At 40.5% G+C, this 25458-nt stretch overlaps 1 protein-coding gene across 1 annotated transcript; it reads right to left on the bottom strand.

Annotated features, from left to right (window-relative positions):
- Positions 1-460: 460 nt before the first annotated feature.
- On the bottom strand, positions 461-24221 carry LOC131954104 (zinc transporter ZIP4). The gene is made up of 16 exons (XM_059317626.1): positions 23819-24221; positions 12771-13025; positions 11471-11650; positions 11054-11165; positions 10606-10707; positions 9688-9833; positions 9316-9487; positions 8223-8392; positions 7594-7699; positions 7411-7466; positions 6930-6992; positions 6610-6655; positions 4785-4853; positions 3399-3551; positions 2570-2757; positions 461-2091 (listed from the first exon to the last, which is right to left on the bottom strand). Exons 1-16 carry the CDS (start codon positions 24065-24067, stop codon positions 1972-1974), a joined length of 2187 nt encoding a protein of 728 aa, XP_059173609.1. The 5' UTR covers positions 24068-24221; the 3' UTR covers positions 461-1971.
- Positions 24222-25458: the final 1237 nt, after the last annotated feature.

Here is a 25458-nt window from a genome sequence, read left to right as displayed (position 1 = left end):
ACACCACACACACTCACAAACGGTTAGTGTCCCGGTCTACCAACACACCTGTTTACCATGTACTTTTAACTCAAGCTACCCACGTGTGTGCTAGATCAGGTGTGCTAGACCAGGTGTGCTAGACCGGGACCGGGTGTGCTAAGTGAGAAACATACCATACAGGTGTTTGTTGTGGATTAGTAACGCCTAGGTCACTTGCTGGTTTAATTACCATATCAAAAGGTGGATTAGTATAATTAGTAGAATTAAGATCAGGTGGATTAGTAGAAGTAAGGTCACAACAACACAATACGACATCATAACACGACACGACACGACACAACAACACGACACAACAGCACGACACGACAACAGGACACGACAACAGGACACAACAACAGGACACAACAACAGGACACGACAACACTACACAAGACAATTGATATAAGAAACTGCTGGCAAAATATTTCTTTTAACAAACTTTATTTCTACTATCTGGAAATATAAATGTACATTCTTATTTACAAAAATGTATTATGTACAAACATTTTACTGTTTAAAAATAAATTACGAAAACGGAATAACAATCATTTTAAGAAGAAAGAAAAATTAAAGCTACCCTTTCAGGGCAGGTAAAGTAGAGTCGAGCTATCTTCGTACTCCACCGCCCGACCCAGTCATTCCTTTGACAGAGGCCAGTCACTTAAATGGGATCAAAACATGTCTCACAACACGCCGTGAGTTGAAGCATTGAGCGCCAACTAGAAAACCCACGAGTTGGGTTATACTAATAACCAAAACAAAACGGGAAAACAGTAGTAATCTACAAAAATAATGTCAGAAAGACATTTTTAAATATTTCGTTTCACAACTTGGGACTTTAAAGTTTTAAACAGTTCTAGAAAATAAATGCATTTTTTTTAAATAAACATAATTACATTGTCAATTATTTTAAATATTAAAAATTGTTTAAATATTATTAAATTATTTGAAATAAATCTAATTTTTTTAAAAAAACATTTCTATAGACAATAAATGTAATCAAACGTAATTCATTTGTGATTATTATTAACAAAACATTTTTAATGGAATAATTTTAAATACATTAAAATACTTTAGAACAATATTAAACAATAATATTACCCTTTAATTTACTTTAATTGTACATAATGTACGTACATATTTTTCAAAATAAAATTAAAAATATTAAATCTTTCAATACCATGCAATGAATCTCAAAACGTTTTCGTAAAACCGGGATCATCTTTCGTTTTCTTAATTTTCTTTAAGGCGAGTTCCTCGCTCGTCTGCGTTTTTTGACAAGTATCACAATGTTCGTATTGACTCTCAGATCTTGATGTGTCTAGGTTGTGTTGTCAAGTTTCTAAAGTCAAGTTTCTAAAGTCAAGTTTCCAATGTCAAGTTTCTAATGTCAAGTTTCGCCACTCATATCTTGATGTGTCTAGGTTGTCAAGTTTCTAATGTCAAGTTTCTAATGTCAAGTTCAGCCACTCAGATCTTGATGTGTCTAGGTTGTCAAGTTTCTAATGTCAAGTTTCTAAAGTCAAGTTTCTAATGTCAAGTTTCTAATGTCAAGTTTAGCCAATCAGATCTTGATGTGTCTAGGTTGTCAAGTTTCTAAAGTCAAGTTTCTAAAGTCAAGTTTCTAATGTCAAGTTTCCAATGTCAAGTTTCGCCACTCAGATCTTGGTGTATCTAGGTTGTGTTGTAAAATTTCTAATGTTAAGTTTCTAATGTCAAGTTTCTAAAGTCAAGTTTCTAATGTCAAGTTTCCACTGTCAAGTTTAGCCACTTAGATCTTGATGTGTAAAGGTTGTCAAGTTTCCAATGTCAAGATTTTAATGTCAAGTTCAGCCACTCAGATCTTGATGTGTCTAGGTTGTGTTGTCAAGTTTCTAAAGTCAAGTTTCCAATGTCAAGTTTCCACTGTCAAGTTTCCAATGTCAAGTTTCCACTGTCAAGTTCAGCCACTCAGATTTTGATGTGCTCCTCAAAGATTGCGATGAGCAACATGATGGCGAAACCCAGCAGGATGCCGACATTGTTGAGGACAAAGTTCAAGGACCCGGAAGTCTTGATCAGCTGTGGGAGCTGGAGACATCAACATGTTGATACAGGGGTGACAACACATGACATGTTGATAAATGATACATCAACGTTAGCAAATTAGAATAGAATGCTCATATCCCAAACAACTCACCAAAAACCAGCTTTGGATGATGTAGATGAACATGTCAGCAGCTCTAACAAAATCCCAACAAAACACACCCAACAAATCAAACAAAAAACAAAACAACATCACCAAAACAGAACAACAAAACCACCAAAACAAAACCACAAAAACTACCAAAACAGAACCACAAAAACCCCACCAAAACAGAACCACAAAAAACCCCACCAAAACAGAACCCCAAAAACCCACCAAAACAAACCACAAAACCACAAAACAGAACCAAAAAAACCCACCAAAACAAACCACCCAAAACCCACCAAAACAAACCACCTTAAAGCCACCAAAACAAACCACCCAAAAACCCACCAAAACAAACCATCCAAAAAGCCACCTTACCAGATCGACCAGGGCGATGTAGACGAACATGCCGGCCGTGACCGCGAAGATCCAGTTCCTGACCTCGTCTGTTGTAGACACCACCAGCCCCACGTACAGGCCAATGAACGCCGTCAGGGCGGACAGGAAGTTGAGCAGTAAGGCTTTCTTGAAGTTCAGGCCGGACTGGAGCAGCACGGCAAAGTCACCTGTGGGGGGATGGTACCAGGTCAGGTCGTGCTGACCTAATGATGACCCTAACTTAAACTAGTCACCTGTGGGGGGGGGGGGGTGGATGGTACCAGGTCAGGTCGTGCTGACCTCATGCTGACCCTAACTTAAACTCTAGTCACCTGCAGGTGGGTGGTAAAAGGTCAGGTCGTGCTGACCTAACCCAACCCAGACTCCCCTGCGTGGAATGGTGCTGGGACCACATGAAGCAACATGCGTTAGAGCTGGAGTGTAGCCACAATTGGACGTGTTTCACGCCAGTCTCCGGACTCGAAAATTGTAAACTTTGGACCACTCCAAGACCGTCATTTACCTTGGAAATTTAACCCAACATCCCCCTCCCCCCTCTCAATCAATAGATGTTTTATACAGTTAAAAGATAGTACTTAAGATAGTCATACTCTTTTACCAATGACATATTGGTTTATTGGTACTGGATAAATTTAAACCTCTTCAATACAGTTAGTTGCCGTCGAACCACTTCTCGCAGGGTTGGGTAATCTATATTCTATATACCATGATCTTACTTAGGATCTGAAAGGATAATTTTAATACGTGCACATTTCACCAGCCCTTCTGATCAAGATGCCGGAATTTTCCGGCTGAGTGTGACACTGACCTAGTTCGTGAGGCAGCTCGTGGCAGAAGACAGCTATAGAGGTCGCGATGCCGACAGACACGCTGGCGGTGAAGGCCGCGCCAATGGCAAGGCCGTCTGCGAAGTTGTGGATGGCGTCCCCTATGACGATCATGAAGACGACGGGTTTGATGCCTGGGGTGGTAGAAGAAAATGTCTTAGTTAGGTACCGTTGTTCTCATTATATGAAAGTTTTAGGGAAAATGACAGAATATTTCTGGTAAAATAAACTGTAATATTTCAGGGTGGGAACATGTAAAATAGGCAGGTAGGAAATAAAACAATCTTATATGGAGCTCCCTCCACCACAGACAGATGAGCAGAAAGTAACGTAAGAAAATCTAGTCATGTATGTGCCTAAGGTGTGGTTAAATTATAGACTGGCACAATAGATAGGTTCGAATCCCGGGAATAATCAGGACTATGAATTGAGTTTGCGAGTTATATCTGTCTGCAGGATCTACCTGTCTGCAGGATTTACCTGTCTGCAGGATTTACCTGTCTGCATGATTTGCCTGTCTGCAGGGTTTACCTGTCTGCACGATTTACCTATCTCTGAGCTGACATAAAGCCGTCTGATAATTTCAAGTGACTGTGTTGTACTGGTCACGTGACTCCCTCAAGTGTCTGGGCTTTATGTGAACTCTACTTCACCTACCCAACCATGAGTGGCCAAACTATCCAACACAAGGAGGTCACGGTTGACAAAATCCGTGGGGCCCCTTGAGGTCTGTTGATGAACTATTTTTAGCGGACATCATCGGGATTACAAGGGCCATCACCAACAGGTCACTTGAGTGGGCTCCTAACTAGGTCAATGTAGGCTTTAAAACTCTACTTTACCTTTAAGGATTAGAAATATTTACCAGAAATAAAATAGCCCTTCGGTCACTCTTAGCCCAGAAATATTTACCAGACATAAGATTGTTCTACCTAGCCCAGAAATATTTACCAGACATAAGATTGTCCTACCTAGCCCAGAAATATTTACCAGACATAAGATTATCCTACCTAGCCCAGAAATATTTACCAGACATAAGATTGTCCTACCTAGCCCAGAAATATTTACCAGACATAAGATTGTCCTACCTAGCCCAGAAATATTTACCAGACATAAGATTGTCCTACCTAGCCCATAAATATTTACCAGAAATAAGATTGCCCTACCTAGCCCAGAAATATTTACCAGAAATAAGATTGTCCTACCTAGCCCAGAAATATTTACCAGAAATAAGATTGTTCTAACTAGACCAGAAATAAGATTGTCCTACCTAGTCCAGAAATATTTACCAGAAATAAGATTGTCCTACCTAGCCCAGAAATATTTACCAGACATAAGATTGTCCTACCTAGCCCAGAAATATTTACCAGAAATAAGATTGCCCTTCTCTTGTCCAACAATCGTCTGCTTCTCTTCATTGATGACGTACATGCTTCCTTTAGTGGGGAGAAATATGTGGCATGCAGGTACAGGTAAATACAGGTAGATGACATGTCACCAGACTGTTACACTAGTTACAGGTGCAATGGCGTATGCAGGGGTGGGGGCAGGGGCGGCTGCTCCCCCTACGATCATTTTTAGGATAGTGGCGCCTTTTTTGGAGATTAATTAAATAAAATTTAAAATAAGTTTCACAAAATATTTTTTTTTAATACACGGCAAACAGACCCACCTAACAGAAACTGCAATTTAAAATTCCGATGTTATGTAGTCAAAATTTCAACATTTGTATTTACTCGTCGTAAGTATACGTCCCAATGTCAACCCACTTTACCATCTGTACATCTGCTGTTTGCGTTATTCACAGACACACTAACTTCAAAGTAAGGTTACATTATGTTTTTCTATGGTTTACAGCTTTGCGCCTTTTATCGACTCGCCGCTCCCCCTAACCTCCAAACCTGCATACGCCTTTGACCGGTAGAAAATATGTCATCAGAAGGTACAGGAAGATGACATGTCATCAGAAAATAAATAAAAATATAACATGCTAACAGGCATCTAACACCTCACCACACCATGCAGGTTAATGTCATGTCATCCCACGATGCAGGTAAATGTCATGTCATCATACCGTGCTCGTAAATAATTCACATGCTCACCAACCCAAATCTCCAGAGTAGGAATCAGCAGGCGACAAAGACAATTTTTTTAAAAGTGGTTTTAGTTAACAGCACACAAAAAGTGGTTTTAGTTAACAGCCCACAAAAAGTGGTTCTAGTTAACAGCCCACAAAAAGTGGTTCTAGTTAACAGCCCACAAAAAGTGGTTTTAGTTAACAGCCCACAAAAAGTGGTTATAGTTAACAGCCCACAAAAAGTGGTTCTAGTTAACAGCCCACAAAGAGTTGTTCTAGTTAACAGCCCACAAAAAGTGGTTTTAGTTAACAGCCCACAAAAAGTGGTTCTAGTTAACAGACCACAAAGAGTTGTTCTAGTTAACAGCCCACAAAAAGTGGTTTTAGTTAACAGCCCACAAAAAGTGGTTCTAGTTAACAGACCACAAAAAGTGGTTCTAGTTAACAGACCACAAAAAGTGGTTCTAGTTAACAGCACACAAAAAGTAGTTTTAACTTGAATTTTACAAAAAGTGGTTTTAACTTAAAAACTACATAAAGTGGTTTTATTTAACAGCTCTAAAACGTTTCACCTCAGATTTTTTATTTCTAAAAATATGTATTCATTTTTTAATTATTTCGTTTATTGTAATTCCCTAAAGCACCCACCAAACACGTCACCCCACACAACTCAATCTAGAAACCACTGCACACACATGCAAATATTGTTCACTTAAATTTTGTGTCTTTTTTAAAAACAGACTAAAGGGAAAGAACTGCAGAAAACAAATTTCTGTTAAACAACAGGTTGGTTCATGCTACAAACTAACAAAGGTAGAATGTGAATATACGAAGACTACTGAACATGCAGGGGTTACGTCGCTGCAGGCTGTGTATTACAGGGGAAGTGTTGTACAACTCCTGCACGGTATCGTTTAAAACTGAGTCATTGATGAGAACTCATCATTTATTTATAATTAAGATCTAACTCTCACGAGCGACGAACAAGTTGCTTCCCTTGTATTGAGACAGGCTGGATGGCGACATTCCCCAACTACTGGACAGCTAGCAGACGACCGTTTGGCTTTCTTAAAGCAGAAGTGAGTGTGTGTAATGTCAAGGACGAACTGTCTTACCTGACTGTCTACCTGTGTACAGGCTGGATTCATCTTGGTCAGGTTTCTGCAGGTACAAAAACAAGGAATCATTAGAAGAAGTGGTCATTTAAATAGGACTCAACTAAACTAGGTCAACTAAACTAGGTCAACTAAACTAGGTCAACTAAACTAGGTCGGCATTTAGACTGGGTAAAGTATGGAGTATTTACTAAAAAGCTCGGCATTTCGACTGCCCAATCCACAGACAAGAAACCTACAAAACCTACTATGAAACCTACAAAACCTACTGTGAAACCTACAAAACCTACTGTGAAACCTACAAAACCTACAAAACCTACAGTGAAGTTACTGGCATACATCTGCATGTCGGCGTCAGTCGTATCGTCTCCTCCATGACTGTGCTGCAATAAAAACGGTGTCAGCTCAATTTAGTTCTCATGAAATTTTTGACAAGAAAATGTTCCACACTTTTACATGGACCATTTTCATAGCAAACTTTTTCACATGAAACTCTTTTACGTTGAATATTTTCACACCAAGCGTTTTTTTTTTTTACTTTTTTTTTTTACGGGGAACATTCAATTCGTTAAATCAATATTTTTTTTTTAAATTTGCTTTCGTCTCTTATTTAATGACATGTCTCCCCCCACCCCCTCCCCTGTTTAAAATATTTTCAAAATTATCTTAATTTCAGAAACATGAAACTGTAATGGACGTTTGGGAAAGGAAGGCCACGATCTTTAACGAACACCACAGTTGAACGTAGGGCTGCAACCGTGGGCCGCCTAGGGCCCGCGGACCACCAGAATAAAAACCTACCGTATGGTTGCCACACCGTGACCACATTGTCTCCAGCAGGTAAAACAGGTACAGACCTAGGTAAGATACAACAAAACAGGTTCCATTAGAAACATTAACAAGCTAAACTATATACATTGGTTATACATGCGTGAGGGGGACTATCGCCCCGCCACACCTCCCCTGCTTCCGCCACTTTCTTACCTCCCATGATTCCCAGCCCGTAGAAAACATATTTCTCGACCACGATCTGGTCGCCATGTTGGTGACCTGCGTGCTCGTCTGGACCGTGAGAGTGGGCGCCCATTGCCTGAAACAATCGCAATCAATCCATGACAATAATACCATGACAATCAATCCATTACATGCAATCAATGATAATCAATCCATGACAATAATACCATGACAATCAATCCATGACATGCAATCAATGATAATCAATCCATGACAATAATACCATGACAATCAATCCATGACATGCAATCAATGATAATCAATCCATGACAATAATACCATGACAATCAATCCATGACATGCAATCAATGATAATCAATCCATGAAAATAAGTTCATGAAAATTAATCCATGACAATCAATCCATAACAATTAATCGCTGATAATCAATCAGTGATCATCAATCAATGACAATAAATCCAGAACAATCAATCAATGACATTCATTTGATGACACAAAATGATATAAATGACAAACACCAAATGCACCACACACATCACCACAAAGGCCGCCCAAACCACACAATTCACCACACACATCCCCTCAAAGCTCACCCCACACCACACACTTCCCCCCACACATGACAGACACGTGACTTGCCATGGGTATCAGGTGCAAGATGGCGTCGGCAAACAGCGTGCCCACGGCCAGACCGACGAAGGTGGACATGATGACGTTCTTCACGGCACCGGAAGCGCAGGGGATGACGACCACACCAAATATGGCGCACAGACAGATGACAAAAATAGCCACACTCCCGTAGCCGTACTCTGGGGAAACGGCATGATATTTACAGTGGCTTCATTAACTTCATATTAACAGTGGCTTTATCAACAGTCAAATGTACGTTCTGTACTCCTCTATGCTGCAGAGTCATGGAAACTAAACAAGAAAGGAGAGAGCCGACTCAGAGGCTTTGAAAGAAGATCCCTCCAACGCATCCTCAGGATAAAGTGGGACGACAAAGTCCCGAACAAGGAAATATGGCGAAGGACAGGATTAAACGACATTGTCTCAGAAGTTAGAACGAGGAGATGGAGATGGCTGGGCCATGTCCTACGCATGAGCAAAAAAAGACTCCCCAACATGGCGCTGAAGTGGAACCCACCCGGAAAGAGGAATAGAGGAAGACCACTGGGAACATGGAGGAGGGAGATGGAAGAAGAAGTACAGGCTACTGGCAAAACCTGGCATGAACTAAAGTGGCTCGCCCAGGACAGGGTGGAATGGCGGAGATTTGTTGCTGCCCTATACTCCACAGGGAGTGATGAGGATTAAGTAAGTAAGTAAGTTATCAACATCTTATTTACTGTGGGTTTATCAACATCACATTTACAGTGGCCTTATCAACAACATCAAATTTACATCTGTGGTGGGAGGGGTGGGACAGTTTTTGTCTAGCTAGAACTAGCTTGTGCAACAGCCAAACTAGCTGGGGCTACAGCCAAACTAGCTGGGGCTACAGCCAAACTAGCTGGGGCTACAGCTAGACTAGCTAGGGCTACAGCCAAACTAGCTGGGGCTACAACCAGACTAGCTGGGGCTACAGCCAAACTAGCTGGGGCTTCAGCCAAACTAGCTATTGCTACAGCCATAAGTAGCTGGTGCTAAAGCCATAAGTAGCTGGTGCTAAAGCCATAAGTAGCTGGTGCTAAAGCCATAAGTAGCTGGTGCCTGGTGCTAATATTCTTACTTTCTGCCAGAGAGACCTCCGCCTTCTGCCCCACGGCTGCAGCTGTGCAGTCCGCGAACAGCTGTTGACTGAGCAGAGCTGGGCACAGCTGCTCGAAGCTGGCCTTGTCGATGGCTCGGTCTGTTTCATAGAGGGCAGCGATCTGGTGGGCGGTGTAGCACTTGGTCAGCTCCTGCAGACAGACAGATGTGGGGGCGTGACAGACGGATTTGGGGGTGGAACAGAAAGATATGGGGCGTGACCAAACACACGTGGGGGTGGGACAGAAAGATATGGGGCGTGATAGACAGATGTGAGGGTGGGACAGACAGACATGGGGGCGTGACAGACGGATCCTGACACCAACCCACGTTTGATAAAGTCGGGTCTCACCTGAGAGATACTAGCCTGGCGGCGGTCCCGTGCCCCCGGGTGCTCAGCTGGGGCGTGACGCCTCTCTCTGTGCACGTGACCACTGTGCTCGTCTGCGTGCGTGCTGTTTGGGTCAATGTTCAACTTCCCCATCAAGGTCTTCAAGCCTGGGAGGTCAAGGTCAGTTTTCATTCTCTCTAATCACAAAAAGCTACCTCAAGATAACCCCCAATGACTACAATAAAACATATTAGACTACAACAAAACCTACCATCCACAAAAAAACCTCCCATCCAAAACAAAACCTACCATCCACAACAAAACCTACCATTCACAACAAAACCTACTATCTACAACAAAGCCTACCATCCACAACAAAACCTACCATCCCCAACAAAACCTACCATCCACAACAAAATCTACCATCTACAACAAAACCTACTATCCACAACAAAACCTACCATCCACAACAAAACCTACCACCTACAACAAAACCTACCATCCACAACAAAACCTACCATCTACAACAAAACCTACCATCCACAACAAAACCTACCATCCACAACAAAATCTACCATCCACAACAAATTGACCTATCATCTACAACAAAACCTACCATCCACAACAAAACCTACCATCTACAACAAAACCTACCATCCTCAACAAAACCTACTATCTACAACAAAGCCTACCATCCACAACAAAACCTACCATCCCCAACAAAACCTACCATCCACAATAAAACCTACCATCCTCAACAAAACCTACTATCTACAACAAAGCCTACCATCCACAACAAAACCTACCATCCCCAACAAAACCTACCATCCACAATAAAACCTACCATCCACAACAAAACCTACCATCCACAACAAAACCTACCATCCACAACAAAACCTACCATCCACAACAAAACCTACTGTCCACAACAAAACCTACCATCAGTTGTTAAATTGCCTCCCGTGCCATAGACTGTAAAAATGTGTTGGACGAATTCATTTTTGTTGGGCACCAGACGACATTTGTCCTTGACCTCTGACCCTGTAGATGTCAAGGTTAACGTCAGTCAAGGAGTAAAGATCTTGGTGCTATGTGAACCAATGACTTTTGTGTCTAAAGATCAGTGTGCAAATTGCGTATGTTTAAGATCTTGATGATACTTAAATATTATAGTGCTTTGTTTAAAGATCCTGGTGTAAAGATTGTGTGGTAAAGATCCTGGTGTAAAGATCCTGGTGTAAAGATCCTGGTGTAAAGATCCTGGTGTAAAGATCCTGGTGTAAAGATCCTGGTGTAAAGATCCTGATGTAAAGATCCTGGTGTAAAGATCCTGGTGTAAACTCTCTGTATAAAGATCAGTATGTAAAGATGGGTGTGACGAACATACCGCGTGAGATCAGGTACAAGACAAGGGCCGACAACTCTCCTAGCCTGGACTTGTTCACGTGACCAGAGTCGTCTCCCCTGAGGTAGTACATCACCGAATCACTGCTCATACACTGCAAGACATAAGTCACGTGATATCAACATGACTCAACACAAGTCATATGACTTAAATGTGACACACACAAGTCATATGACTTAAATGTCTTACACACACACGTCATATGACTTAAAGATGACACACACGTCATATGACTTAGAGATGACACACTCGTCATATAACTTAAAGATGATGACACACAAGTCATATGACTTTAAGATAACATTGACAAGACACAAGTCACATGAGTCACACACAGACAGCTATGACCTGACCCAGACTGTAGACTCTAGCACCGACCAACTGGTCAGACAGATTTACCTTTTCTTGAATAATTAGGGGGGACAGATCTTCATCCTCGTGGTCATGCTCTTGATCTTGGTCGTGGTCATCCTTGTGGTCATCCTTGTGGTCGTGGTCGTGCCGTCTGTGTCTGTGGTTGTGGTGGTTGTCACTATGGTTGTGGGCAGCGTGGTTGTCATCTTCCTCGGCTATCAAATGCTGCGGAGAGAATGTCGGTTAGTTAATGACGTCACATCATAATTAGTGTGTGTTTGGGGGGGGGGGGGTAGTCTCTGGGTTTTTGTGCTCAACAATATTTTCTGTATTGTTAGCTCACAATGTCTGTCCTGATGTCTGTCTGTCTGTCTGTGGAAAATCTTTAATTCCATTAAGACCTACTTTAACTCCAGTATGACCTACTTTAACTCCAGTATGACCTACTTTGACTCTAATATGACCTACTTTAACTCTATTATGACCTACTTTAACTCTATTATGACCTACTTTAACTCTATCAAGACCTAATTTACCTCCATTCTGACCTACTTTAACTCTATTACGACCTACTTTAACTCTATCATGACCTACATTAACTCTATTATGACCTACTTTAACTCTATCAAGACCTAATTTACCTCCATTCTGACCTACTTTAACTCTATTACGACCTACTTTAACTCTATCATGACCTACATTAACTCTATTATGACCTACTTTAACTCTATCAAGACCTAATTTACCTCCATTCTGACCTACTTTAACTCTATTACGACCTACTTTAACTCTATCATGACCTACATTAACTCTATTATGACCTACTTTAACTCTATCAAGACCTAATTTACCTCCATTCTGACCTACTTTAACTCTATTACGACCTACTTTAACTCTATCATGACCTACATTAACTCTATCATGACCTACTTCTAATGCAGTGATTTCGTTCAGACATCCCAGAATCCGACATTTCCGATGAGACTTTTAAATGTTTATATTCATAATTACTTAAAGAAGAAAATGAAGCCAAATTTTTAAATACTTTATCATAAAAGAATTTTTATTTCTTTAGTAAAAACGTTGATCACTCGAGAAATCTCTTGCACATTTTGGCAAACGTTTTATTTTAGGCAGGACATTTTCAACGTGTTGTTCAGTTTTACTCTTTTGTATTCAAATCTGACTTTCTCGAATATATAGCACCCATATTAAAATAAAAGTTAATCTAATAATCACAAAATCAATATTTAATCATTAATCGAATCAAAAATAATGACCTAATCAGCATCACCCAGTATTCTTGCCGTCTGCTGAAAGTTCCAACAAGATGGCGTCAACTCACCTGAAACGTCTGCAGGAGGGCGCTGACACCTGCCGATGTGATACCTGCAGGGCCGCCGGCGGACGTCAGAGAAAGCAGGTGTTGTGTTGCCTGTGGCAGGGACTGCTGGCCGGGAGTCACGTGCTTGTGGCACGTCTGCTTGACCTCTGTGACGTAATGAAGGAGGAGGGTGGAGGCGTCCCAGAACTCCGCCTCAGTCAGGCCAGTGGTGTTGTCCGTCTGGACAGCCAACACCAGCCCGTCCACGTCCACACACTGGGGAAAATATTTTAGCAGGTCTAGAAAAATGTGATAAGTTTATGGACAAACTCTCTCCCCAACATCATGATCCAAAACATATAGAGCCTGCTTTTTTTACATTTAAATAACTCAGTTTTAGAAAAATAAGTCACGTTTCTAAAAATACACTATTGGTAATGCAGTGATGAAATCCTCTTAAAATATTGCGTAAGTTTTTCTTCTGCGGCCGAAACAACGCGCGGGACGAGTACGCTAGTAGTATAAATATAAATATTGAAACACGTTTGTTTTAACGTGTACCATTTTGGCGATATGGTTTTAACATCCAGTGTTTTGATCTGTTTGGTGTTAAGCTTTCCCCCCCCCCCCCCACACACACACACTGGACAGTATCTATCCGGGTACACATTCTCTTTCTTGTCATTTTATAGGTTAATGGAGGGGGGGGGGGGTATTTTCGATTTTAGAAAACTATAACCTGACGTGAGACAACTGTCATTGGGGGGGGGGGGCAATGGGGGGGGGGTCGAATTTAAATATCCATAAACTGTAACGGGAGACAATTGTCATTTTCCTGTTCACTCCACCACAACAGAGTAAGGGAGTTAATCCAATCAACTTTAGGGCCGCTTTTAACGCAGGCCAATTGTACACAGACTAGAGTACATGACGTCACCCTGACGGACAGGGGAGGGGCAGGATGTCAATCACACGGGCAGGTTGTGACATGCTGTCAACTTTAATCCTGTTAATATGTCGGATTTGTTCAAAAAACGTGTTTTAATTGGTTGCTTTATTTCTTTATGATTTTTTAAACACAAAATGTACAAGCACAATTTTCTGTGTGGATTTTTTCAGCTAAATAGTGAAGAATTCTAAGTCAGAGACATAGAAACTACTTTAAAATCAGATAGATATGACTTGTAAGTCAAAGATCAGCGTCATAGTTCAGTCAAGTGTAGGACCAACAGTTAACGAAATACCACGACTCCGGGACCCAGCAAATGATGACCCGTAGACCCGAGGACTTATGGCCCGTAGACCCAGGGGACTCATGACCCGTAGACCCAGGGGACTCATGACCCACTTAAACAGGGACACATGACCCGTGGACAAAGTGACACATGACCCGTGGACCTAGGACAATTGACCCGTAGACCCAGGGACAGGGCACATGACCCGTAGACCCATGTAAGATGGCCGATATGTTAAAATCATCCTTGTCTACACACCTGTCGTCTGCTGAAATTAATTGTCTTACGTAACATGTGTGCCTTCTGACCTGACAAGAAAAAGTACCTGGAGCCTCAACCCCCCCCCCCCCCCGCACACACACACACGCACACCAGAAGCAACATGTTCCCCGACCTTACACAGCCGTCAATCACCTGACATCAGAGGCGTAGCTAGGGGAGGGCGGGGAGGGCGGCCGCCCCGGGCGCCGACCCTAGGGGGCACCAAAAGGGGTAGAAAAAAATTATTAAAGTTCATTTTAAGCTGCAGTTTTGAATTATAAACAGTCAAAGTAAAGAAATTTAACGACTGAGAACCCTTGCATACTGATTTAACCGTTTTCTACCTTGATTGTGTAACCGTAAAACGCATATCCTTAAGACATAGTGATCGGAAAAACCGCTTTCCAGCTTTCCTAGATGGGGGGGGGGCGCTTTTTCGAAGACTAAAATCGGAAAAATTAACACCGGATTAAGGAATAAATAACCCATACTACTCAGAAAAGAAACCCATTGAACTAAAGCGTATTTTACGATTGTGTAACATTAAAAAAACAGTTAGTGACGTTTACATTTATTTTTTTTACTATTTTTATCCAAGATGGTGAGGGGGGGGGGGGCGCTTTTTCACCAACAAAAACCGCAGGACTTATACTAGATCGCTTACTAGATAACTTTTTTAACACTTAGAAAAGAAATCAATTGTATTAACACTTAATGTACGATTTCACTACCCAGTTTTGATAAGTAATAACGCGACTAGTTCTTTGTACGATTCTTACGATTCTCTCAACTTCATCATGAGATATCAGATACCTTTACTTGATTGCATTACATCTTGCCTGGATCACTGCATTAAAGAGAAATAAATATCACGGATTCTTGTATCGCATTCCGATCAGTAAAATAGCAGACTGTCGGAGCGAGTGGGTGGGAAGCGACACTCTTTGCCAAAATTTTAAGAGAGAAGAAAATTAGTATATTGTACTGATTATTACATTGTTCAACTTAACTGATAATTCAAAATTGTAATATAGGCCTACAATTATTGAAATTGTTCTAAAGACACGACCAAAAGTAGACCAAATAAGTTTGTACCTTCTACAAAATACACTCTAAAGCAGTGGTTCTTTACTTCTTGGAGTACCGAACCCAACCAGTTTCATATGCGCAATCACCGAACCCTTCTTAATAGTTGTATCGTCCACACAGACAAAATCCGATCGTGAATCATAAAAAGACTGCTAAACGAATTAGCACCGCTACAATTTTAATTTTTTCTGACATTACTAATCATGATTTTTAAAGGATAATGCCTTAAGAGGAATTTTTTTGGCGTCCAGTGAAGTCTTATATATATATATATATATATATATATATATATATATATATATATATATATATATATATATATATATATATATATATATATATATCTTCTTCTTCTTCTTCGTTCTTAATTTTTGAATATGGTGGAGGATTCAGACAACAAGTCCAACTTCGTGGACAAACCGGACTGTGGTTTCCAGTTTGTCAGGTGTCCCATATAATTTTTCCCTGAGTGGGGTGGGCTGGGGCCAGTGTCTGCCTCTTGCCTGGCTATACAGAGTACATTCCTGGAGTACGTGCTCCGTGTTTTCCGGGGCCTTGCCACAAGGGCACATTTCGCTACACCCAACCTTCAGTTTTTTGTGCATATGTTGATTTAGTCTGTTGTGGCCTGTTCTAAGTCGAAAGATTATGTATTGTTGTTTTCGTGTTAAATTGTAATAGCCGTCGTCTTTAATGTAGTGAGGGTGTGTGACAGACCACATTTGCGTTTGTTTGTTTTTAATTATTCTTTTTATTTCTTTTGGGTGTAGCGAAATTTCCGGTTGTGGTTTCTTTCCCCCAATTTTTGCCAGCTGGTCTGCGATCTCGTTACCCTGGATATATATATATATATATATATATATATATATATATATATATATATATATATATATATATATATATAAATTGGGGGGCGCCAAATTGAAAGTTCGCCCCGGGCGCCGGGAGGGTTCGCTACGCCTCTGCCTGACATCTGTCAAGGCTGGGGTCTCGCTTCTATCCCCACAACAGACAGACCTTCTAGAGTCTGTTTCACACTGTAGCACGCCAGGATTCGATGTTTACTAATTCTGTTTCATTCTCGTAGGAGAGGGGTATAAACTGGAAGGGGGGGGGGTATAGAAATTCACAGGCTTTTGGTTTACTACAATACTGATCTGACTTTTAAAAAGTTTTTACATGGTAGCAATCTTTCGAGTTTTTAAAAGATTTTATATTGTAGCAATCTTTGGAGTTTTTAAAAGATTTTATATTGTAGCAATCTTTGGAGTTTTTAAGAAGATTTTTATAGGAGCAAAAATTTGACGAGATTTGTAGTCAAGTGAAATGACTCAAATCTGACGGAAAACATAACTGTCAACATTGTGATCGTTTCTGTCAATGTTGTGAACTAGATAATGTTTCTGTCATTGTTGTAAAAGTGATCATGTTTCTGTCAATGTTGTAAAAGTGATCATGTTTCTGTCATTGTTGTAAAAGTGATCATGTTTCCTATGCCGGCAGTGTAGTTGTCAACATTAATTGTTGAGACGAAATAGTTGACCTCTAACCTCTGGTTTATATATACCCGAATCAATGTAAATATAGGGCACTATTTTTAAGTCAACATCACGTGACAAATTAGTATACACCCACTGCAGTGTTATCGCTGGTGATACAGATTGTCATGTGTTGTTAGGGTGATATTATTGGTAGACAGTGCTCATGAGGGCGGGGGGGGGGGGGAGTACTGGTGGAGCTGTGGGGACAGTGCTGGGGGAGGGGTGGGGACAGTGCTGGGGGAGGGGTGGGGACAGTGCTAGGGGAAGGGTGGGGACAGTGCTGGGGGAGGGGGGGGACAGTGCTGGGGGAGGGGTGGGGACAGTGCTGTGGGAGGGGTGGGGACAGTGCTGGGGGAGGGGTGGGGACAGTGCTGTGGGAGGGGTGGGGACAGTGCTGTGGGAGGGGTGGGGACAGTGCTGTGGGAGGGGTGGGGACAGTGCTGGGGGAGGGGTGGGACAGTGCTGGGGGAGGGGTGGGGACAGTGCTAGGGGAGGGGTGGGGACAGTGCTGGGGGAGGGGTGGGGACAGTTCTGGAGGAGGGGTGGGGACAGTGCTGGAAGTGCAATTAATCCAATTAAATATCCACCCACATACAATGGCGCCAACATCACTTAGCCCAGGCTCACATACGCATACATTACCCCCCCCCCCCCCATCCCCGCCACAACTTCACCAGACTAGCCACAATATGACGTCAGCAGGTACAGCACCCTGTTTTCCCGTCCCACAACCCGGAACCTTCCTCATCTACCCGGTCAAAACAGTTTTCTCAAGGTCAAGGTCGGACTTGGTGTCTGTCAATAAATATGTAGGTAACCTTTGATAGGTCAAAGTTTTTCTTTAACCCTGATTTAATGTGTGTGTGGGGGGGGGGGGGGGTCGATCACTGGTGCTGGGGTGATAGACATTTTAGATATTTTATGGAAAGATAAACTTTACTAAGTTACAACTTGCAACACCCTAAACCAAGACGAATTGTATTATTTTTAAAGATCTACAGGCGGACACATAATTAGGGGAATTTTTTTATTTTTTTTTTAAATACCAAGTTCGTGCCGGACAGGAAAATATTTGAGTCCGTGTGTGGTAAAGTTGAAAGGTGAAAAAACTGGTTTTCACCTGCGCTCTTCTGATTGGCGCAGACATAGCCACGTGGGCAAGCAGGGACAAAGGTCACTTTTGGAGGGCTTTAGGTGTGTCCTGTTTATGAAATCTATGTTCAACATACCTGCATAGCCTACACAAACATCTGCGCATATCTTGAAAGGAGTACTTTAAAGGGAATATCCTTCTTAAACTCGTGAATAGAATCACAGAAAAACAACAACGTGATGTATCAAATTGTTGTATTTTTAAAGAATAATTTTAATACCGGACGAGTTTATGAATAAACATTTTACATTCCACAAATATGGCATATATTGTTGTTGGTTATTTTTTTCAAAGTACGCATAATGTTTTCATGTAAAGTGGTTTTTTTAAATCCCATTTAAGCATATATATATATATATATATATATATATATATATATATATATATATATATATATATATATATATATATATATATATAGCTTTAAAGGGTTCTCAGTTAATAGTAAAGATATTTATCTATAGTAGATTATTAATATAGCTAGAAGCAGCACTATTTTCTCTTTAGTAGGCTTATGTCACAATGTCACCGCCCCACCCCCTTGTGAGGATCGTCAATTTGTACCCAAAATACTCTAATTAATCATTCAATGAACTGGCAAGAAACATATTTTTTCTACATATTTCGCAATTTTGTCATGCCTAGTTGTCCCCCCCCCCCAAATGGTGTCACCTGGAGCGGTCCGCACCCACCGCCTCGCGACGCCTCTGTATATGTATATATAAATATATATATATATATATATATATATATATATATATATATATATATATATATATATATATATATATATAAACAATCCGCCTGCGCCATTGATTGTTTCTTTGAAATGTGCCGATGTATTGTAAAATATTATCCGTACTTTCTTTCCTTAAAAACATCAGTCTTTAGTTTCTGTGAAAATCTTATTCACGTTTTTACCTACAATTGTGTACTGAATTATAGCTATGGATATAGCCTGGGTTACACTCCCCCTACACATGTCCCCCGCTGAGTTAACTTTAAACAATGATGTGCTGTAGAGGGGGCGAACTCTAGTGTCTCATGTTGGAGCAGGGAGAAAACTTGGTGTCATTCTCTTCTCTCAAACGTCAGACAAATGTAAATCTAAACGCTGCTTGGGTCCTCTTGACATTAGATGTCGTCATAATTTAATGCAGTGGGGTTAGCTAGGTGGTAGTGGTGTAAACAAATAGAGCCCGCCCGGGGTGCTGTTAGGAGGAGGGCGCCCCTGTGGTAGTGGTGTAAACGAATAGAGCCCGCCCGGGGTGCTGTTAGGAGGAGGGCGCCCCTGTGGTACAGGTGTAAACAAATAGAGCCCGCCAGTGAGGGGGCTAGAAAAAAAGGCTCCCTCGCAAACAAATGTTTTTGTGCTTCCCTATATATATATATATATATATATATATATATATATATATATATATATATATATATATATATATATATATATATATATACAGTGGCGTAGCGAGGTCGGGTGTCACCCGGTGCGGCACTTAATGGTGTCACCCCCCCCCAGAGGCGTAGCGACCCTTCCCAGGGACAAACTTTTAAACTTTCGATTTGCACCCCACCCCTCAAGTTTTTGATTTGCACCCCCCCCCCCTCAAGTTTTTGATTTGCACCCCCCCTCAAACTTTCGATTTGCACCCCCCTCAAGTTTTTCTCTATATATTTTGCTATTTTTTGCCTTGGTGTCACCCCCCTAAATGGTGTCACCCGGTGCGGTCCGCACCCCCCCCGCCCCCCCCCCTCGCTACGCCCTGTATATATATATACATATATATATATATATATATATATATATATATATATATATATATATATATATATATATATATATATATATATATATATATATATATATATATATATATATATATATATATAGTTTAACCAACCTGACAAAATTATGTCCAAACTCATTCTGAGCCTGAAATAATCGTGTTTATAATCGTTTGCATTTATTTATTTTATTTATTAGTTAATTTATTTAAAGCCAAGAGGCAAACACCAATGAATGTGTTTAAAATAGGCACAATATCACCACTAATATGAAAAATGAAGTATACATTATATAGATAGGTGATCAAAAAATATATAAACACATATAAGCTTGATTTGTGCAATGGTTTCTCGCGTTATGTTTATTTTTATGATTTTTTTGTATGTATATTATTATTTTCGAATACATTTATTTTTATTGCTAAACGATTCTTTAGTTTGTCTTATTTAAATAATAATTAAGAGTAAGAATTTCTTTTTAATTTACATAGTACAAAACTATTTAAATAAGCTTTATGGGAACTAATATTTTAAATAAGGGCAGTAAGTTATGGAAGCAGTGTGAATGTCTGCCTATCTTTTAAACTACAGCTCTTGTAGATTTTAAAATATTTTTATACGCAACCGTGCATGTTAGCTACTGTAGAACAATCACCGATACAGTAGACCTGTTTTTTTTTTTTTTTTTGACTAAACCACTATTATGGTGCACGAAAAAAAAAACCCATTAATTATGAAAAGAAAAAATTGAATGTTTTTTTGGTTGGAATTGAGTCCCCTAAAGGTCATTCCCACCCCCCCTCCCCCCGCATTGCGGGGTCTGGCGGCATGGTAGTACTTTAATTGTCCAATCAATTCAATAAACAAAGTACAACTGGCGCGTGTCTATAGACAAGACGGGGGTCAACATTTGAAACAAGACAGTTAAAGACAGACGCAAAAGTCCATGAATCAACAGAAATAGGGTCGTCCATAAATGACGTCACACTCGTAGGGGGGTGGGGGGGGGGGGTCCGTAATTTTGTGACGGTGTGTGATGTGGGGGAGGAGGGGGTTCAGATGGTGCGACGTCACACTTTTGCATTATAAAAAAAACAATGTTAGAAAACGAATTTTAGATGTTATTTCGCGTTTTAGAAAACTGTAATAAATTGTAATAGGAATTGATTAAAATACTCTATTTTGACAGAGTTCAGACAAGATTTTGGAAAAAATATCGATGTTTAAAAAAAATCAACTGCAATTTTGAGGGGGGTTGTAGGATGAGGTGTGACGTAATTTTAGGGGGGGGGGGAGTCTGGCTTTTTGTGACGATGTGTGACGGAGGGGAGGGGGGAGGTAAATATCGCCCAAAAAAGCGTGACGTCATTTATGGATGACCACTATGCTATAAAAAAAACTCTATAGTCAACCAGGGAAGACCTTCACAATTAACCAACATGAGTAGGTCGTTAGGTTAGGTTTTACGCCCACAATCAGAACGTTTAACAAAAGGTAAACAAAAGCTCGAGCTAATTAAAATTCGTGTGTTGAGGGCGGTGTGTTGGGGGGTGGGGAGGGGGGTATAGTTTTAAAGTTTAAAAATAAACAACAGAAAATGAAACAACAAGGGCCGACCAACGTTTTCTTGCTGACAACAATTTGCCAAACAGTTTGCCTTTCAGAGATAAGCTTGTGCTGTCATTCCGTCAGCCTTAACTTCGGCATGTCATTATCCATGTTGGTAAAGCCTTCAACTACGTCTAGGGGATGTAATTCAAGGGTATTATGTGCTAGTTGGTTTGACCCGCCCCTAACAGAAGATTTCAGGAGAAACTCTCCTGTCCCATTGTGTTGTAATGAGACACGGAACTCTCCTATTATTCGAGTTTACATTCACAACAATCGTCACGTGATCTATATTTTGTTTTGCACTGTTTCCTTAGTTTTTTATACTTGAAATAAACACTTGAAAGACCCATTGTGTGTGTAAACGGATTCTATATTGTTGTTCGTCTTTGACGTAAGATTTGATTGTGTGTACATTCATGTCTTTACCTGACATCCACAAATCACGTGACGTTATTTTAACCTATTTCGAATCCCCTTCCTCACTTATCTCAAAAAGTTACCCCCCCCCTTTCCTAAAAAAGACGTTAGAAGTTACCCCTCCCCCCTTTAAACGACTAACATTAAAATCGTGTTTTTTAAATAAATGCTACGTCGTGTTTCCTATTTTAATTTAACCCACTTTATACCCCCACCCAACCGTCACAAGTCGTCACAAAACCCAAGACCCCAACCCATAATTAGGTCACACACCATACACATTGACAGATGATTAGTGTTTTCTAAATTTTCATTTCATTAAACAAAATGAATTCTACGTCAACTTTTTAAGCTTCGCTTTCCATTCGCCCTACACAAGCTTCATACGTCACACATCATTCTTAACGTCTGAACCTCTTAGGCCTACCCCTTAATATGAGTGACGTCATTGATAGACGACCCCCTCGCCCCTGCCCGTAACCCTCAAGTTTCAAAATACCCAAACCCTCAAGTTTCAAATAACCCAGACCCACAAACATCAAATGACCCAAACCCTCAAGTTTCAAATAACCCAGACCCTCAACTTTCAAATAACCCAGACCCACAAACATCAAATGACCCAAACCCTCAAGTTTCAAATGACCCAGACCCACAAACTCCAAATAACCCAGACCCACAAGTTTCAAGTGACCCAGGCCTTTGTGTTTTGATCTGAGGAAGCGGTGTTCACGGAACTGATGTATCCTGTTTTATTTGTCCCGGTCCGTCCAAACATCTGAAACCCATCACAACAAACAAATGTTGTTCTGCTCTTTTGATCAAAGAGCAGCATTAACCGTAAACATTGGGGTTCTGTTTGTTGCCAGGTATCCATTAGGGCTGAGTCCGCTATGGGTTATGCACCATATGACCGTGTTCGTGAACTGACAATCAATTGATGGAGAGGGGGGGTGGCAACCATTTTAACTGTATTCTGCCTGTAAGTTACTGACCGCACTGAGCCCTCTCTGAGTTAGGGGTCGTCCATAAATGACGTCACACTCCAAGGGGGTGGGGTGGTTCGGAATTTTGTGACGATGTGTGATGAAGAGGGGAGAGCTCCAGAAAGTGTGACGTCACACTTTTGTATTTTCTTTCCATAAGTAATGTTTAAAGCTGACAAAAAAGAAAGTGTGACGTCATTTATGGATGACCCCTTACTGGCCGCGCTGACGTTTAAGACGTTAAACTCTGCAGACGACATCTTCACTGACAGACGATATTTATCTTCAGCCGACACTTCCCGCCACCTCAAATTGTAATCTTTTCTTCCTCTCAACGGTCAGGTGGGGGTGTAGAGTCGGTGCAAATTTTAAAATAACTCTCGGTTGTTGTTTTTTTTTTTCACTGACGCAACGAATCGTCTTCCGTAATTTGGAATCAAAGTATACCAAAGTGTCAGGTTCCAAGCAAATTATCTTAATATCTGTTGGTGAAAATATTGCGTTAAATTTTAAAATGTAGGCATATTTCTATATAGTTAATGCAGGTCTACTCTGTTTAAGCATTATCAATACATCTTTAAGAAACAATCATAGAATATAATAAATCATTGCTGTGGTTTAATTTTTCAGCCTGACGATAAACAGAATTTGATTCTGTTTTTATTTTTTAACGAAATAACGATGTTATTTTATAACAATACAACTCACCAAAACGATGTCGCAAGAGTTTGTATTCCCTGATAATTTTGTAAAACTACAGCTCACCAAAACGGTGTCGCATGAGTGTGTATTCCCGGATAATTTTGTAAAACTACAACTCATCAAAACGGTGTCGCATGAGTATGCATACCCTAGTAATTTTGTAAAACTACAACTCATCAAAACGGTGTCGCATGAGTATGCATACCCTAGTAATTTTGTAAAACTACAACTCACCAAAAACGGTGTCGCATGAGTTTGTATTCCCTGATAATTTTGTAAAACTACAACTCACCAAAACGGTGTCGCATGAGTGTGTATTCCCTGGTAATTTATCCTGATGTTGATGATCGTGGTCAGCGCACTCCAAGTGTTGAAATATTTTATCCACAAAACTCGCGAGATCACTTACAGACAACACATCGCTGTTTCCTGATACAGCTAACACCTTATGAAACACATCCAGCCGCCCTGTTTCTGAACCCTCGTCACACCTCACTAAACTAATCACGCTCATCAAAGAAATTAATTTTAAAATTTTCATTTTCTGAGAGTTTAACACCCTAACTGTATTTATCGACTAAATGTTACTTTATTTCTCCGCTACAATGAGGTAAACAAAATTTTTCTCAACAGGTAATCCCAAACCTAGTCGCCACAGGTAGGACACAAATGTGAGGCTGTCGTCTGACAACCTCACAGTCGCAGCGGGGAAACCCGGACACGATCTGCGCGCCATCGACCACCGTTCGTTACTTCCGACTTAGCCGGACACATAAGACGTAAAGGCTCGTTCATCCTGGGCCAGTGCTCGACTTCCGTCTCATAAGTTAACCACACGAGTACACAGAAAAACATTGATTTAAAAATAAACGTTTGCGGATTGTAATAAATCACCTTAAAACTTAAACTTAACTCCCCCCATGCAGGTTTGTGTGTAATCTCACTGTGTAATCTCACTGTGTAGAGTTAAAACAATTATTTTTTTTTAATCTGGTGCTATATTTATTAGAATAAAGAATTTTTATAAAAAGCTGAAAAAGGGAGGAAATTAAAAGTTTAAATTCCTGACGATGTTACGTCCCTTTAATAAATTAAGGAGTAAAATCGTTCAGTTATTAACCCCTTAGTATAGGGTGTCGCGGGGCAGGGGTGCGGGCCGCACCGGGTGACACCATTTAGGGGGTGACACCAATACAAAAAATTGCAAAATATATCTAAGATAAATGCTTTTTGCCAGTTTAATTAATGATTAGAGTTGAAGTGTTTGACGAGGCTTATTTGAATGGGACTGCAGGGTCGTTAGGAATTTTCGCCCCCACACAACTAAATTAACTCACTTGTATGCAGTGACCTCAGTGTTTCTTTCAGACTTTTTTCTCCGAATGCGGGGAGCACTTGGAATTTTTCGAGGGGGGGGGGGGGCGAACACTAGTAAAAGTATATCATTTCTATATAAATTCTATTTCGTTCGGAGCTCCGCCCCCCCCCCCCTATCTCTCTTCCCCCCCCCCCCCCCCCTCCTCCCTTGGAAGAAACTCTGAATTGCCTGCTCGTCATCTCTTAGTATTACAAATCGCTTCGGTTGATACACATGAAAAAAAAGGTTTTGTTCTACAAGCAAATAAAGATTTTTTTTTAATCCGGGTAGATCTATGTTTATTTGTTAAATTGTTGATACATCACAATCAGAGAGACGAGCCTGTTTGTTGGTCAAACCAGCTGAAAACTAATTGATGACATAGTGACCTATCTGCAGAACTTGTAGCATAAGAACAGTACACGCAATTCATTTTTAAAGAAAACTTCGGCCTATACGTTGGTAAATATTTATTTTTTTGCAGTGACATAATTAAGTATTATATTCAACGCTTAGATAAGTAAAAATAATAATATTTTATTATTAAACCGAAAGATTTTTTATTTTGTTTAATA

The sequence above is a fragment of the Physella acuta genome, unplaced genomic scaffold (assembly GCF_028476545.2).
Source record: "Physella acuta isolate Inbredline_101_S28 unplaced genomic scaffold, ASM2847654v3 ptg000972l, whole genome shotgun sequence".
Taxonomy (NCBI): domain Eukaryota; kingdom Metazoa; phylum Mollusca; class Gastropoda; family Physidae; genus Physella; species Physella acuta.
Note: the sequence above shows the minus strand (reverse complement) of the source record. Positions and strands in the feature narration are given on the sequence as shown.